At 44.0% G+C, this 16,352-nt stretch overlaps 1 protein-coding gene across 4 annotated transcripts in view; it reads left to right on the forward strand.

Moving 5' to 3' along the window:
- The window catches only part of LOC125487527 (targeting protein for Xklp2-A-like), a 34,243-nt gene extending 18,197 nt beyond the window's left edge, over positions 1 to 16,046 (forward strand). Inside the window, exons 4-8 of one of the 4 annotated variants that reach the window (XM_048619190.1) lie at positions 288 to 341; positions 4,807 to 4,940; positions 9,754 to 9,908; positions 13,503 to 13,674; positions 15,550 to 16,046. In XM_048619190.1, the coding sequence (XP_048475147.1) occupies positions 288 to 341; positions 4,807 to 4,940; positions 9,754 to 9,908; positions 13,503 to 13,674; positions 15,550 to 15,560 (526 nt within the window). In that variant the 3' untranslated portion in view covers positions 15,561 to 16,046. Of the gene's footprint in view, positions 1 to 287; positions 342 to 4,806; positions 4,941 to 9,753; positions 9,909 to 13,502 lie in introns of all 4 variants that reach the window. The other 3 variants (XM_048619187.1, XM_048619188.1, XM_048619189.1) reach the window with 3 other exon arrangements.
- The last annotated feature ends 306 nt before the right edge of the window (positions 16,047 to 16,352 follow it).

The raw sequence follows: 16,352 nt of genomic DNA on the forward strand, positions 1-16,352 counted from the left end.
TTAGGTTAGATGGGCTTCAGATTGGTTTCACAGGTCGGCGCAACATCAAGGGCCGAAGGGCCTGTACTGCACTGTTATGTTCTATGTGGGACAAAAACAATGGTAACTTAGTTCAACTTGCTGTCCCGTTCCCCTATTACACTGTTCCCAGGCTGACTGGACTAATGTCATTTTATGATCTGTTTAATGTCCAATCAAAACACCATGACATGACATCACTTGTGTTCATTTGTTTCTGTACTGCTTATGGCACTGGAGCAACAGGATGTTTAATGCTTGTATTTCAGCAGGGCAGTGACAGAGCCACAGCTGACTGTGCTAGCGATCCCCAACATACTGAAGTAAGTTTCAATCCAAGAGCCTGAAATGTCATCTAACCTCCAAATTGAACACTACGTTTATTCAGACAGCCACTGGGGGAGAAATTACATGGTTGCCATCTGTACCTTTGCTGAAGGACCAGTAGCATCCAGATGAAAGATGTGCTCCTTGCCTTTTTTCTCATTAATGCCTAAAGAATCCTTTTTTCTGAAGGACATTCATAATTACAAGATTAATACAAGTTCAGGCACTGAGACTGGACACCTGCATGTGATGTGACTTGAGCTCCATCCAAGGACCCCAGGTTAATGCTCTGGGGATATGGTTTGAATCACTGGAAATGCAGGTGTATTCCACTTCCCCTGGGATTGTAAGAGGGACTCTTTCTCAAGTGGCTTTCAAATGTCCTCTTAGTGCTGTCAAAAGATTTTGTTTAGCACTTTCTTCAACTCGCCAAGATGTCTCGTAAATAGAGGAAGCCAACATTGAGGAAACTGCTTGATAGCAGGAACTGCAGATGCTGGAGAATCTGAGATAACAAGGTGCAGAGCTGGATGAACACGGCAGGCCGAGGAGCAGGAAAGCCCAAAACGTCAGCCTTCCTGCTCCTCTGCTGCTTGGCCTGCTATGTTCATCCAGCTCTGCACCTTGTTATCATTGAGGAAACTGCTGACTGGTTAGAAAGTGAACTGGTCAATGAGGGTTGTCTGAGTAAACAGCCAAAGTCTGATTAGAATATAAACAGCAGATTCATTGGGTGAAACACTATGCCAGCACTTAGTTTCCATCCCTACTAGTAGATGGCAGCTGAGCCCACAACACCAGGTCTAGTCATGCCTAACCTAGGCCAAGTGAAGGTGGCAGTGTCCTTCCCTTAAGGATGCTATTAGAAAAACCTCTGGTCTACAACAAATAATGGATTCAGTCACTAGACTCAGTTCCAGGTCTTAAAATTAAATTGCAATTCCTGCATTTGTCACAGTGGGAACAGAATGCAGGTTCCCCCAGAACCTTCATCTAGGTCTCGATGAATTGTCTAGCAATAATACCACTAAGCTGGCACTTCAGAGTGCATGCACACTTGTGCCAGCAAAGAATTGAGACTTGTGTAACTTCATGTTCAAGCTGCCATTCTTGCCTGGTCTGGCCTATGCTTGACTTCAGACCTACAATATGGATGATTGAGCTGAAATGACCTAGTAGCCATCTATTTCAAGCTCAATTAAGGACAGGTAACATCATTGTTCGCCTGGTAACATCCCTGACCAATTCAAACTTCCAGTGATCAAACAACTAAAAGTAAAAAATTATATTGGCCTTCATTGCAGCAAGGTTTGGGCACAAGAATAAAGATATCTTGTTGTGTAAATCTTTGGGACCTCAGGAACTGTAGAGTTTTGGATCCCATTTGAAACCATCTTTCCAATGGAAGTTCACTAGATTAACTGAAGGTCAGGAGGCTTCACCTCAAAGAATGAGCCGATATCATTGCTGGCCTTGTGCTGTCGGAAGTGTGCACATCAACAATGGGAGAAAAGCTGCCATCAGGTTGGGCAAAGGTTAGTGGAGTTTCTGGTGATCCTCCTTGATTCATTTGCAGACTAAATGAAGTGCTTTAACTTTATACTGCTAATCTTCAAAAGGACTTTGACAAGCTAGTGGAGTGGGCTGAGGTGAAAAATGGAGGCAGCGAACAAAGCTGCTGGCCCTTCAGCCCACGAAGTCTGACATACAATGCCTTTCTAAACTTGCCTCTAGTTTGCATCCCTCTTTGCCTATTCATAGATCTGTTTAAGATGCTGCTTAAACGTCACTGATGCATCTGCTTCTATCACATCCTCTGACTGCATTCCAAGCATTTGCCACCCTCTTATTAGGGAAAAAATCTTGCTTTTAAACTCCCTTCCTGCACCACCGCACGCCCCCTCCAAACCCCCATAACTGACATTTTCTACCCTAGTTGAAACACTTGTATCCATGGATAACTAGTTTACAAAACTCTTTCAAGTGAAAACCAACATGAACAATCTCTCCTCATTGCTAGTACCCTCCAAACCAGGCAACATTCCCTGTGAACAGCTTCTGCATCCCACAGTATCCCCACGCTACTAGAAGTGTGGCAAACAGAACTGTGCACAATATTCCAAATGTGACCTGAAAGTTCTAATTGCTGCAACATGATTTCCCACTTTGATTGGGACTTAGACAATAAAATGAAGGCAAGCTTTCTTCCCTTGCCACTTTCAGGGAACTGTAGACCTTTTAATCTAAGGGTTTAGCCACTTACTGTATTTCCCTCCTGGCAACCCTTACAATCCACTGCTTTCTCTTTTTTTTTTTTTTTTTTTCAGATGAAACTGATCAGGCCTCCTACATTCTCCTCCAACCACTTATAGATATTGAATGAGACACAGTGAGGGCTTCCAGTTGCATCTTTGCCAGACAGTGAAGGCATCTGAACCATGTAGTGGTCATCACTTCTAATGGTCATGGTTAGGATTTCAATACCAGGCTTGCCAATTAAAATTTATCCCAACTGGCTTGGGTTTGAACCCATGCACAGAGCATAGATATACTAGACATTACCATATCAGCATTACTCCAGTACCTACAATGCTGAAATAAAAACCAACTATTGCTGGGAGAAATACAGCTTGAGAAAGTTAACAAGTCTAGAAGCAGAGTCTCAAATCAACTTTCACTACACCCCCACCCCATCACATAATGCCAGATCTGTTTCTTCAACATTGTTTGATTCGCAACCTCCTGGTTGTGGCAACATTTCAGCTTTGATAAATGGGTCAAAATGGTTTCTCTAATGTCTTCACAATCTCCTTCCTTCCCCACCAAAAAATCAGGTCACTTTCTTGCCCTGGACTTTGCAAGGTACCTGGTCAACATTCCATCCACCACCTTTGCTATTGTCCATGTTAAAATGTGTAACATCAACGAAATACACTGCAGTTATCCTCCTCCCCCAAGGCTAGTCTGACAGGACTCTTCAAAGCCATGCCCTTGGCCGCCTAGGTGGAGGTGGTCAGCAGTTACATGGGAATAAAACTACCCCCCCCCCCCCCCCCCAACCCCAAGCTCCCCCTGCCCCTGTGGTTTCCCCCACTATTCACTGAGAATTGGATTCTCTGAATGAGAGATCCCCACAGTGCAGAAGGAGACCATGAAGCCCATCAAATCCACACCAACCCTCCAAGCATCCTACTTCAACCCAGCCCCTGTCACATCCTCATAACCAGGCAGCATTGTGGCTCTGGTCAGCACAGCTGCCTCACAGCACCAGGGGACCCCAGTTTGATTCCAGCCTCAGGCAACTGTAGTGCTTATGTTCTCCCCATGTCTCTGGCTTTCCCCACAGATGTACAGGCTAGGTGGATATCCCATGGGAATTGTAGGGATCAAGTAAAGGGGGTATGACTGGTGGGATGCTCTCCAGAAGGTCAGTGTCGACTTGATGGGCCAAATGGCAAGCTTCCACAATGTAGGGATTCTGATTCTAATCCCATGCTTACCCTGGCTAATCCATCCAGCCTACACGTCCCTGGACACAATTGTTTTTCACACAACAAATCCACCTAATCTGCACATCCTTAGTCTAGTAGGTGACTGGAGAACTAGTAGAAACCCATACAGACACAAGCAAACTCCAGTCACCCAAAACTGCTATTGAGCCTGCAGTGCTACTGCTATTCCCTCATTACTTCAAAATCCTGGAAAAGCCCTGACATTGCTAAAATAGCAGCAGGATTGTAGGTGGTCATCCAACCCTTCCCTGTTCCATGTCTCTGATACCCTTTGATCCCTTTAGCTCTAAGACCTATATCTGACTCTCCTATGCTAAAGTAGATGTGCACTTGAATGCCAAAGCATACAAGGCTATGGGCCAAGTGCTAGGATATGGGATTAGAATAATGAGGTGTTTGTTTGCATTTTGACCAGTGTATCTGGGTGAAGGGGTTTTTGTTGTAGATCTGTGATGGAAAGCGATGGCTAAATCTTAAATTTTGATTCTAGTTGCTTGGTTGTGCTGAGTTTGTGTTGAAAGACAAATATGTAAGAGCTGTCTAACAATGAGGACAAATCTCTTAAGAACATAGTTGTGCTCAGAATATTGACTGCTTGGCATGTGAACACTTTTTTTTTTGTTTTGGAGAATTTAACAGCTAACTGTCAGGTTTGATTTTTAGATTTTTAACAACATGATTCCTTGTTCTGAACTTACCTGCAAAACCAACTCTGGCAAAACCTGAGTTTAATGCAATTCAAACATCAGACTGAAATTTCAAATAGCTGAATGTTTAATAGTTAAAGCACTCCATGGCAACAAATCTAATCAGCACCATGCTGATTATACCCTCGAATCAGCATTTATGTACTGTCATGGTGACACATTTCAAGGTGTCTACTGTTTTAAAAACTTACGACTTTTGGTACACCAGCTAGCCTAGGGTGTTTTTGGTCCCCTTCCTTCAGATGGCACTCTCTGCTCCCAAAGCCAATGAGCACAGAAGAGTTGACAATGGCAACAATCACCCGATTGCAAAAAGAGACAGCAGAACACATCAAGCGCAACCGAAGGATGATGCACCGTGCAATTGCTGGAGCAGGTAAACTGATTTATCTAATCCATCTTGACTTGGTCTTGGTCATAGTCATACAGCCCAGAAGAGGCTCTTAGGTCAGTGTCGACTTGATGGGCCAATCTATACTATCCCACTTTGAAGCACCTGGTTCCCTAGCCTTGAGTATTAGGGCACTCAGGCCTGATAGCAACTGTAGAGAGAAAGTTGATGTGACTTCTGAATTCGTACTTGGTGTCACAAGTATCATACAATTCAAGGCTATGGGCCAAGTCACATCATACACAACTTTTTTTTTCTGTACAATTGCTAGCAGAGATTAGTGCCCTAATACTCATGGCTAGGGGACCAAGAGCTGGAAAGTGGAATTGGTGTGAATAGGCCAATAGACTCAATAGGTCAAAATGCCTCTTGTGTTGTATGCCTGCATTACAATGGCCTGAGTTTCATCAGGACTGTTTAACATTCACTAGTTTGATTGCCTACAGGTGTTTAATTAGGCCTTAAGCACAGGGCTGTAAACAGCTGATCATTCAGATCAAAAGTGGGCTGTTGCTAAAGGTACTGCTATTGCAACTCTATCCAAGAAAAGGGATACTAAACAGGCTAAAATTCTGCTTGCTAAAGGCCAGAACACTTTAAGACCAGTCTGAAAGGATAGATGGGTGATTTGGTACTCTGTACAGCTAGAGTACAACATGGAGGAAATGTGAACTCATCTACTTTCTGCAGTGGAAACCAACATTTGTAATGAGAAGGCTTACAGAGCTGTGGTTGAGGGGAAATCTGTGTGCCCTTGTATAGGAAGTAAAGTTGATATTCCAATTCAGGTGATTGAAGGCAATGGACTGACCATCTTTAAAGGTGAAACAGGCTACATTGATATGTGGGGAGGACAGACTTCTGGACTAGAGATGTGAAGAACTAATTTTAAGGGATAATGTAAAAGTGGCTTGCAACTTGTGGTGGGAAACGAGTGAAATTCCCTAGGACCAGTGGGTGCATAGCCTCTCAAAAGGGTGGGGGGTGCAACTTGAACACAGGAATTTGGGGGTTGAGTCCTGAGTTCACTGCCAGAGAGCTGTGGGATGAAGATGCTGTGTACTTGAGGCTATGATAGAAGTTATTGACCAGGAAATACTGTTACAGGTGGACAAAGCAGGAAAACAGATGAGGAATGTCAGACCAGCCATGATTCTATAAATGGTACAACAGGCTTGGGGAGTGGGGGGAAGGGAGGGGTGCAGAATGGCTTATTGTTCCTACTAATGGTCTTGTGGTCTATCTGCATATGCATCAATGGCCCTCTTTAGGGGTTCTCAATTGGTCCAGACAAACAGATACTGTTAGGGGAACATCACCTAATAACCTGACTGAGAAGCTACAGCTAGACCAAATCACTAAGGGGAAAATACAGACCAAAGGAAACATCCAAAAGCTGACTGCATCAATATGTATTTTTTCTCCTGAAGGTCTTCAATTTCAGTTAAGAACAAGCAAACTATATTAAAGGCCATCATCCAAAAATCTAGCCAGGGCAAGAGACTGATTTGATGTACAGACAACATGGTGGCATAATTGCAGACCTGAAAAGTAGTCTCTCCAACCAACACTTGCAATCAGTTTGTTGTAGTGAACTGTCCCTGACCATATTTATTCTTCAAGCACAGATTCAGATTCATGTAGCACAGATGTCCATGGTGTCTGTACCAATATAACTACCACAGTACACTGAACTTCCTACAACTGTCCCTTATCCTTGACTATTATGACATTTGAACTACTCATCCAGATACCTTTTTAAGGTTAAAGTTTCCAGCCTCCCCTACTTTCCCAGGCAGTGCAATCCAGCCTTCACCCATGTGCGGAGTGAAAACATTTCCCCAATCCCCTCTGAATCTCCTGCCCCTTACTCTGTCCCTTACTACCCCATGCTCTAGTGATTGACCTCTAAAGGAAAGGGAACAGCTCTCTATCTTAAACCAAAAGACCTGCAGAGCTTTTCCAGCAACTTCTGTTTCTAACACTCTATTTACCTTGTCTATACATCATAGGCACCACAGTCTTCTCTGCTCCAAAAACAATTCAAACCTATTTGGTCTCTCCCTAAAAGGTCAAGTTCTCCATTCCAGGCAACATCCTAGTGAACCTGTGCTCCCTCTAGTGCTATCACTGAGGTGACCAGAACATGACACTTCTCCCACCATTCCTTGTAAAGATAAGGTGTAAACTTGTGTAGACAAAAAGTAGCAGCTTTGATTTTCTAAAACCATAGGACCACTACACTGTGGAAACAGGCCCTTCAGCCCAACCAGTCCACACCGACCCATAACCCACCTATTCTGCCTATCCCTGAACACTACAGGCAATTTAGCATGGCCAATCCACCTAGCCTGCTCATCTTTGGACTAGGAGGAAACTCGTGCAGTCAGAATGTGCAAAATCCACAGACAAATGCCTGAGGCTAGAATTGAACCCAGGTCCCTGCTGCTATGAGGCAACAGTGCTAACCACAGCCACCATGCTGCCCCTTTCCTCAACTACATTCCAGATTTTAGTCCTTCTCAAACTGACTGACACTGTTCACTTTAGTTCTTGTTGTTTTCACATTTGCAGGAACTATGTTGTCTCTCCCAAATAGATTGAAAGGATCTTGTGGTGTAGGGGTAGTGTCCCTAACCTGAGCAAGTAGGAGTTGAATCCAGGCCTTCTGGCTCAAGAGTAATGCATGCCTGTTTAGATATGTAAGATCAAATGCAGACATTTAAATGCCTGCAATGGGATTGGGATTTCATATAGGGGGACATGTGTACTGAAATGTGTATGTTGAGTCTGAGGAATCTGAGTGGGAGGGACAGCATTGGTTTAAGATTCCTTGGTAAAGGAGTCAAATGCTACTAGCAGCAGACAAACTAGAGTGCAGACCACAATCTGATCAACGAAGCTGAATGGTAAAATGCTCAAGGGGCCAAATGGCCTGATACGACTTGCAGTAGACTATTTTCTGTTGTGGATTTGCAGTTGAGATGGATTTCATCAGAAAACTAGTCTAGAAATTTGTAGAATCCAGTGTAGTCTCAAAGGAGACAATGGTCTAGCGATTTTTATCACTAGATTAGTGACCCAAAGCCCTGAGCATGTTCTGGGAACATGGGTAACACAGCAGGTGGTATTAAATGCTGGCAGAAATAAGGCTAGACAAATGGCAATATAACCATTCAACTAACAGTTAAAAACACACTTGCTTCAATGTAGCCTATAAGAGGAAGTAATAACTAGTTTGAGACACTTGTTTGGCAACACTAGATGCAACACTAAATTTCTTCAATCCAACAAGGACAGTCCAGGGATGATAACTTCAGTTTGAGTAGATTGGCATTGGGACTCTCCTTGGTAAGGGGATCCTGAGACCTCCCAAATCTGAGCAGGCTGGACAGTGGAGCAAACTGCTCCAAACATTGGAGAAACTCAGTTGGCCTTGCAGGCTCTGTAAAGGGAGAGTTGAAACTGAATGTTGCAACCCTTCTGAACTAGCTGTCCCTCCTTGGAACAAGAGGGCATAGACTTGTGTGCAAATGAGGCAAGGATGATGTGAAACTTAAGGTCTGGAATACACTGCTAGGAAATGTGGTGGGAACAGATTGAACAAGACACTTGAGGGTGTTGCTATTTTTTCTCTTTTGGACAAATGTGCACAGGGATATGGGGAAAGGTATGGAAGTGGCATGATTATGCCTGCACTGGCTCTATATGGGCTGAATGGCCTTGCACTAATTGAGATGGGTTCAAATTTCTATGGCAGATCACAAACTTGAGAGAGGCTAGCTAAATGGTGACTACAACCAGTCAATTTGTCATTCTAAAGAAACATTCACTGATTTCCTCTTTGGAAGGAAATTTAATCTTTGTATAGTCTTGCATATGACTCCAGACAGCTGTAGTTTACTTTTAGCTGCCCTCTCCCACTGTCCGACAAAGTGGGATAGAAGTGCTCAAGTGCTAAATAACTAGCCAGTGTTGACCAGATCTCTTGAATTTCAAGATGAGATTTCTTGAGTCAATAAGAGCAGGAAGGAGTGTGCTTGGACAAGTCTGTAGACCCTCAAGTGGTATGGACTGACATCTTTGTTGTTGCCCCTTGTCTAGCCTACACTTGTTTGAGAGAAGTATTTAGCATCAGAATTGCATGGAAGCAGGTCCTTTAGCCCAAACTGGACCATGGTGCCCATGCAGCTAGTTCTGACTGCTCACATCTGGTATCCTTTCCTTTTCAAGTGGTGAGCTGCCACTTAATACTGTAGCCCAAGGTGTCAGTGTGCCCCAGTATTCTGTGGGAGGGAGTTTTAGGATTTTTTGACCCAGTGATACTGAAGGAATATATTTTCAAGTCAAGCTAGTGAGTGGTTTGGAGGGATACTTGCAGGTATTACTATGTACCTATTGACCTGTCCTTGTAGATGGAAGGTGCAGTCTAGACAGCACCAGTGAATTACTACAATGATCATGTCAATAGTATACACTGCTGCTACTGCCCTTTGATGGAAGTGGATGGTTGTGCAGGCGGCTTTGGCCTGGCTTGTTGGAGAGTCACTCATGTAGGTGCATGGATTATTTCATCATACACTCCCCTTCCTTTTTTCAGATGGCCAGGCTTTGGAGTGAGGAGTTGCTTGCGGTATTCTTAGCCTCTAACTTATTCTGTAGAGCCTGCATTATGGCTAGTCCAATTCCATTTCTGGTCAATAGTGGGGATTCAGATTGTATTGCCCTCGAGTATCAGATTTAGGTTGAACGCTGCAGATGGTCAGGCTGACTGCCTTTGGCTTCCATCTTTTTACAGGTCAACAATGCAGGCAGAGGAACAACCTCCCATCCACCAGACCCATCAACATCCAGCAAAACGCAAGTACCTTGGCCAGAACACGGAAGCCCAAATTGGACCCAGAGTACAGAGAGTTCAACTTTGTCCAGGAGCTCCGCAAATATCCACCCTCGGTGAGTGACAACATTTTTCATCCAAGTTTACCCTAAGATGAGCTGTTCTGCATGTGACAACCTCATTTACCTTGAGATTGAGAAATTGGATTGCTCTCTAGCAGATGGTCTAGTAATGAAGTCCTTTGTCACTTGTTATAAACACAAGTATCCTTGATGGGGCCAGTGTTTATTATCTACTTGTAGAATCCCTAGTGTGGAAGCAGGCCATTTGGTCTCTTTCTGTTAAGTACAAACTGAGTCTCTAAGCATCCCACCCAGCTTTATCCTTGCATGTCCCATGGCTAATTCACCTAGCTTCCAGATCCTTGGAATGTGGGAGGAAACCAGAGCATCCAGAGGAATCGCTCTGGCTCTCTGACATGGAATGTGCAAACTCCACAGTCACCTGAAGGTGGAATCAAATGCAGGTCTTGGTGCTGAGGCAGTAGTGCTAACCACAGCTGCCCTAATAGCTGAAGGAGTTTGGAGTCCAAGTTAGGGCATCTGATGTCTGTCCTAACTCCTATCAGTGAGCTAGACAGGCCATAACCTATTCCTGTGGTCTCTGACTATCTCTGACAGTGAAAAGCAGTGTCCTATTGAAATGGGGAATCGGTGAAACCCAAACAGCACTGAACCTTCCTAACTTGTACCATTCCTGTAAGTGGAGAAGACAAATGGCAATTAAGTGAATAGAAGAATAATTGCCAAGTTGAACAGGGCACTAGTGAGGTCACATCTTGTGTACACATTCTTGGATGCAAAATGAGTACTAAGGATGTAACAGGGCATGAAGTTTAGAAGGAATTTGAGGTTTTCGACTAGATGGTTGCAACCATCTAGAGGCTTCCTGTCTACACTACCAGGTAGTGGACTCTAGGTAGTTTCTCAATCATCAGATTCACATGCTATCTGATCCTCTTGGCTGCCTTCCTACAACAAGAACAGTCAACTTTTCCAATCTGTCTTTTTATTATTGAAGTTTCTTGCCCCTGCAAAACACTCTTGTATTAAAATGTAGATACTGGAAATAAAGTACTAAAACACCATGGTCCAAACAGCATCTGAAGAAAGTAAAGTTAACATAAAGTCCAAAGGCACTTCTGACCCTTCTAAAGAGTCACCCAACTCAACATTAACTTTCACTCCCCAGATGCTGCCAGACCAGTTTCTTCAGCATTGTTTCAAACACTCTCTTGTAAATCACTTCCTGCCTCTATGTCCAGCCTCTGTGTCCAAATACTTCCTATAGCGTGGCATCCAGAGCAGTAAGTGAGTATTCCATAGGTCTGTCTAATGTCTTGCACAAGTTCAGCATCACCTCGTTCTGCCCCAAGGCTGTCTGAAGTCATGAGAATGTGTCTTTGATTTATGTAACCTGTAAAATAATAATAGTTGTCATTGCAATGCACTTAGCACTCCAATAAGTGAATTCCTTTGAAGGAAAGTGGCTCCATAACTGGAGCTGACACTGCCTGAGATGGCTTCAAGGGTTGAATGGCCTATTTGAGTGCTGTCAATGTGGCAAGGACTCGAGGGACCTTACAAGAATCTAGTGCTCTGAGATTACACTCCAAAGCCTGACCATGTAGGTGAACTTATCCCACTGAGACTTGAGGCAACAAGTATGCCAAACAACGACATGGCTGATTTTCATCCTCCACTTTCCTGCCTCACTTCCCTCACTGATGTTTAAAAATGTCTTGAACATTTGGAGAAGTACATGAGTAGATCATATTTGCAGGATATAGGACAAGAGTAGGCAGGTGGGACTAGTTTACTTGGGGATTATGTTTAGCATTCTCTGGTTGGACCAAAGAGTCTGTTTGTGCTGTAGGACTGGTGCATGAAGTGGGCAGCTTGGTGGACTGGCACTCAGCACCAGGAACCCAGGTTCAATTCCATCAGTCAGCTGTATGTGGAGTCCCATGTTCTGTGCTTGGATGTGGGCATATGCTCAGCCAGTGTCTATTCACCATCTCACCCTTGGTATGCTGTCACCTCCAAACTAGTGCAGTGTATCAGCTGTAAGCAGATTAGCCATGCTTTGAAAAATTGCACTAGTGTGCAGATTAGGTGGGATAGCCTTGGTTGAAAATCCCATGAAGATGATAGGGATGGGGTGGGTCTGGGTGGGATGCACTTTAGATGGACAGTGCAGACTTGTTGGTTTGACTTGTCCAGTGCCTTCTCCCTCTATACAGAACATTTGTTTCTGAACTTGTCTGGCTTGCTGTTTTTGAAAGGCTGTCTAATGAATGTGTCTTTACCCTATCAAATGGTCCTTTTGGAAACTGAGGCAAGGAAACCAATTTACATTTCAAGTTGAATGTGTTCTTGACAGCTTACAAAGTTGTTGTATATTAGTCTTCAGAAGTTTGCCAAGTGCAGGTTGTAAGCTGGTTGAAGACTACATGATATGAAAGCACTTTCCACTTCTCTACACAACTGGAGACACTGGACAAGTGTAAACATCCCCTAGCAGGGGATACATGAGGTGATGCAGGAGAAATGTGGCAAGGGATCACACGAGTGGTATAATCTGGGAAGCAGCCAAGATTAGTGGGACCTTGGTGTGCCTGAAGATATTGGGACAAGTGGATGAAGTAGTTATGGCATATTGCTTTTAGTGGATGCAGAGTATAACTGGATGGTCATACTGGAGCTACCTAAAATATACACTAAGACTCAGCTAGAGTGTTGTGCCCAAGGAAGTGACAGCACTAGACAGGAGACTTAACAGATGCTGCCTGAGCTGGACAGTTTTTTATGGTGGAGATTGAACAGACTGGGGTTGTTTGGCAGAGGAGATTGAGGAAACATGATTGGTATGTATAAAATTGAGGGGGACAAAATAGACAAGAAGGAACTTCCTCCTTGAAGGGATTCATCAGGAGATGTCCTTTTGGGGTAAGGGGCAGGAGGCTGAGATGAGCATTCTCACCCAGAAGGTGGTGGGAATCTGGAATTACTTGCCTGCAAAGGCGGTAGAGGCAGAAACACTAGGATTGAAATGTACACTTGTGTGCAAGGGAATCTGGTTCAATTCATCCCTCGGATAACCACTTGTGGGAACTTTGCACACTTCCCAGGTCTGTGGAGGCTTCCTCCCACAATCCAAAGATGTGTGGGTTTGGTGGATTGGCCATGTTAAATTACCCATAATGCCCAGGGATGTGTAGACTACATGGGTTAGCTACAGGAAATGCAGGGTCATGATTATTTGGGGGGGGGGGTGATTCTTGGCAGGATGCTCCTCAGGGTCAATATGCACTTGATGGGCCAAATGATCTGCTTCCACTCAGCAGGATTCTATGAAGGCTATGGGACAAGTGCTGGAAAATGGAATTGGAAAAGCTAGGTAGATTTTTGACTGGCACAGACGAGGGGCTGAAGGGACTTTAGGTCTGACTCCCTAATCGGAGACAACACTAGGATCATTGTCTCCAGCCTAATAGGTCACCTACTAAAGCTTTAACTGTCAGCCTGGTCATCAAGTAGACAAGTCTCTTTATATTTTCAGGCTGAAGACTACTCTGTTCACTTAGTGTAAAGCAAAGTGCTAACAGTTCCTGCTATGATGTAAAGGTGCCTTAACTTTTGTTGTTCTAGACATACTCTATCCAAGGGTGCACTGTGCCAAAACCATTCCAACTATCTGAGAAATGGAGCCAAAGGAATGAGGCAGAGAATGAGCCCTACGTGCCAATGGCTGAATTCATTAACAGACTGGAATATCGGACTGGAGGATGCTGCAAGCTGCTCAAGCACCAAGGGGCTCCAGGTACCACATCCCTCCTGTCTCTTCACTTGTACCCCTCAAGAAATCTCTTGCTTTGTAAAGAAACTACATTCTGACCAGCACAGACCATCCCAGCAACCTGGGAAAAGTGAGTAGAAGAGAACTAGGAAGGCAATTCAGTGGTCTCTAATCACAGGGTGCTGACTTGATCCTTGTGTTGGTTGGATTGCATTTGGTCATCTTTCTCTACTCCCAATGTTTTGCAAGAGGTACAGCATGGTTGGTGCACTTGTAATGGGTCTGACTTGCCAACTAACAGTATGCAACAACTAGATGAAAAGTGAAGAAAACTACTTCATATTTAAAGCAGGTTTTGACTGCAGAGAAGTCAGCTTCTGAGCTCATGGTAGTCAAATCTCTATCATTTTAGCAACCCCAAGCCATTTGGTTACCTAGAAACCAGTTGCATGGTGGTTGGCAGGCAAAAAGATTTTCAGTCTTCCTGATCGCTAGTCTGTAGACTACTCACTTCCTGCTTGGCACCTGGAGGAGCATCTCTACACAACCTTGGCTCCAATGTATCTTTAACAACTTTTTACTGTTCAAATGCATGCCATGAGTGTCAAATTACTCTTTTTAAAATGCTACTGGTGTTCTCATTCTGCCCACTTTTTTGAAAGTTCAAAACTAATAGTCTTTGCACTCAGCTGTAATGTAAGGCTTTGAAACCATACCTCCCCAAAGCATTAGCCCAAGTCTTTGGTTTACCAGTCCTGTAGCATTACCACTATGCCACCATCTGCCCATAAACCATTGTGATTATTTTGTTACAGGATTAGTAACATTTCAACCTCTTGTGGGCAAAAGTTGAAATTAAGCAGGTGATGCAGTGCCTAAAATACAACTATCCATCTACTATCTGTCCTCATGTGGACAACATTGGTCAGACTCGATGCCCAACCACAACTGCCCAGAGGCAGTTAGGAGTCCCACATAGATTTAGACCTAGTAAGACTGGCAGATTTCCTTAAGACGGTAAATTAGATGGATGTTCACCACAATTGGTGGTGAAATGGTTGTTACAAAACTTTTATTCCAATCAGAAATCCTGATGTTACCATCAGCTGAGGATTTGATCCCATGTCCTCTGAGCCAAAGTTTTCAGTAACGACATTCCCAGCTATGGTGCTATCTCAACACCACCATGTGATAGGTCATGGGACCAGAGTCACTTCAACTACCCCTCCCTCTTCCAGAAAGGGGAGCTCACAAAAAAATCATGGCTTCTTTCCTCCTGTATCCCAAAACATCTTGGATTGCTGGGACCAGGATGAATTTCCAGGATACTAAACCTAGGGGAGAAAGATATTGAATAGGAGCTAAGCTGTCACTAACTTAGACTTGGGAGCAAAGGTCAGCCATTCAACCCATCCAGGTGTCTGTCTCTTTCAATGAGACAATGGTTGATCTGCATACTCCCCCCACAACAACACCACCTCCCAATCCTCCACTTCATCTGACTTTACACGCTCAAGGCCAAGATGCAGGCTTTTATTAATGACCCAGCCTCAACAGCTTAGTGAAGAATTGGGCAGATTAACTCCAGAAATTCTCATCTGCTTTAAAAGGGTGACTCCTTTGTCCAAGACTCTCCCTAATGGCAAACAGACTTCCCACACCTACCATGTCAAATCTTCCAGGAATCTTTGTTTCAAGGCGTCCTCATTTGGTATTCCAAGTACAAGCCCAATCTCCGGGCAGTTCCCCCTCCCTAGGATCAGTCGTGACCTTTGTTGAGACAGCCTCAAGTCCATGCAGCTTTTCTTAAGGAGTACAAGACAGTTCAGTATTCTGTCTAGTGCCTGGTATTAGCAAATCTTCACTGACCTCCCCTTGTAATTTTTCTGGTATTCATAGGAGCAAAATGACTTCTGAAACAAGCCGCCAGGATTGGGAAACTGTCTGAACTGTCCAAAGACATCTTTTGCCAGTCATGATTCGTTGCTGATTTGCATTACCCAACTGGTGTGAGGAAACTTTTTTCAGCTTGATTTTGCTCTTCAGCTCTAATTCAAGTTTGCAATTCTGTTTCTGATACACCCCCTACATAATCAATTGTCCCATGTCCTGCCTCTCTCTGCATACACTTATGCTCTGTCTGATCTACCAGTTGCTGACATTTGAGTGGGCTAAATGTCACTTATCTGTGTAATGTGACTTCTGCCAGACTTTTGGGAAGAACATATCATCTGGCAGATTTGACTCCACTTTTTTAATGGACCTTCGTTTTGGAAGTGCTGGAATAGCAACCAAGTCCCCAAGGAAGTTGGGAAGCAAGTGGACAGAGACTTAACCTAGTAAATTTTGTATGATTTTAAATGTTTGGAATTTTATGAATAAAAGTTTGTCATTGAGCTCTGTCCTTCATTCCTTCTTGGACAAGAGAAACTGGGCCACTTGGGACTCGTCACTCCCTTTCCCTTTCGGTGTTCAGCTGCAGTCTTTGCCCTCCACACATTCTCAATCCATCTCTTCCCTGCCCCTGCACCTCACTTGCTGTTTGTTTCTGAACCAGTTAGCATTAGTTGTCACACTCTGCCAATTTGCCCATGATATATGGGCATCACAAACATAAATAGCCAGAGCTGGCCACTTAGCCCTCCAAACCTGCTTTGCCATTTAATACCATTGTGGCTGGTCATCCAACTCTGCATCTTTGA

Source organism: Rhincodon typus, chromosome 42 (assembly GCF_021869965.1).
Source record: "Rhincodon typus isolate 14 chromosome 42, sRhiTyp1.1, whole genome shotgun sequence".
NCBI classification, from domain to species: domain Eukaryota; kingdom Metazoa; phylum Chordata; class Chondrichthyes; order Orectolobiformes; family Rhincodontidae; genus Rhincodon; species Rhincodon typus.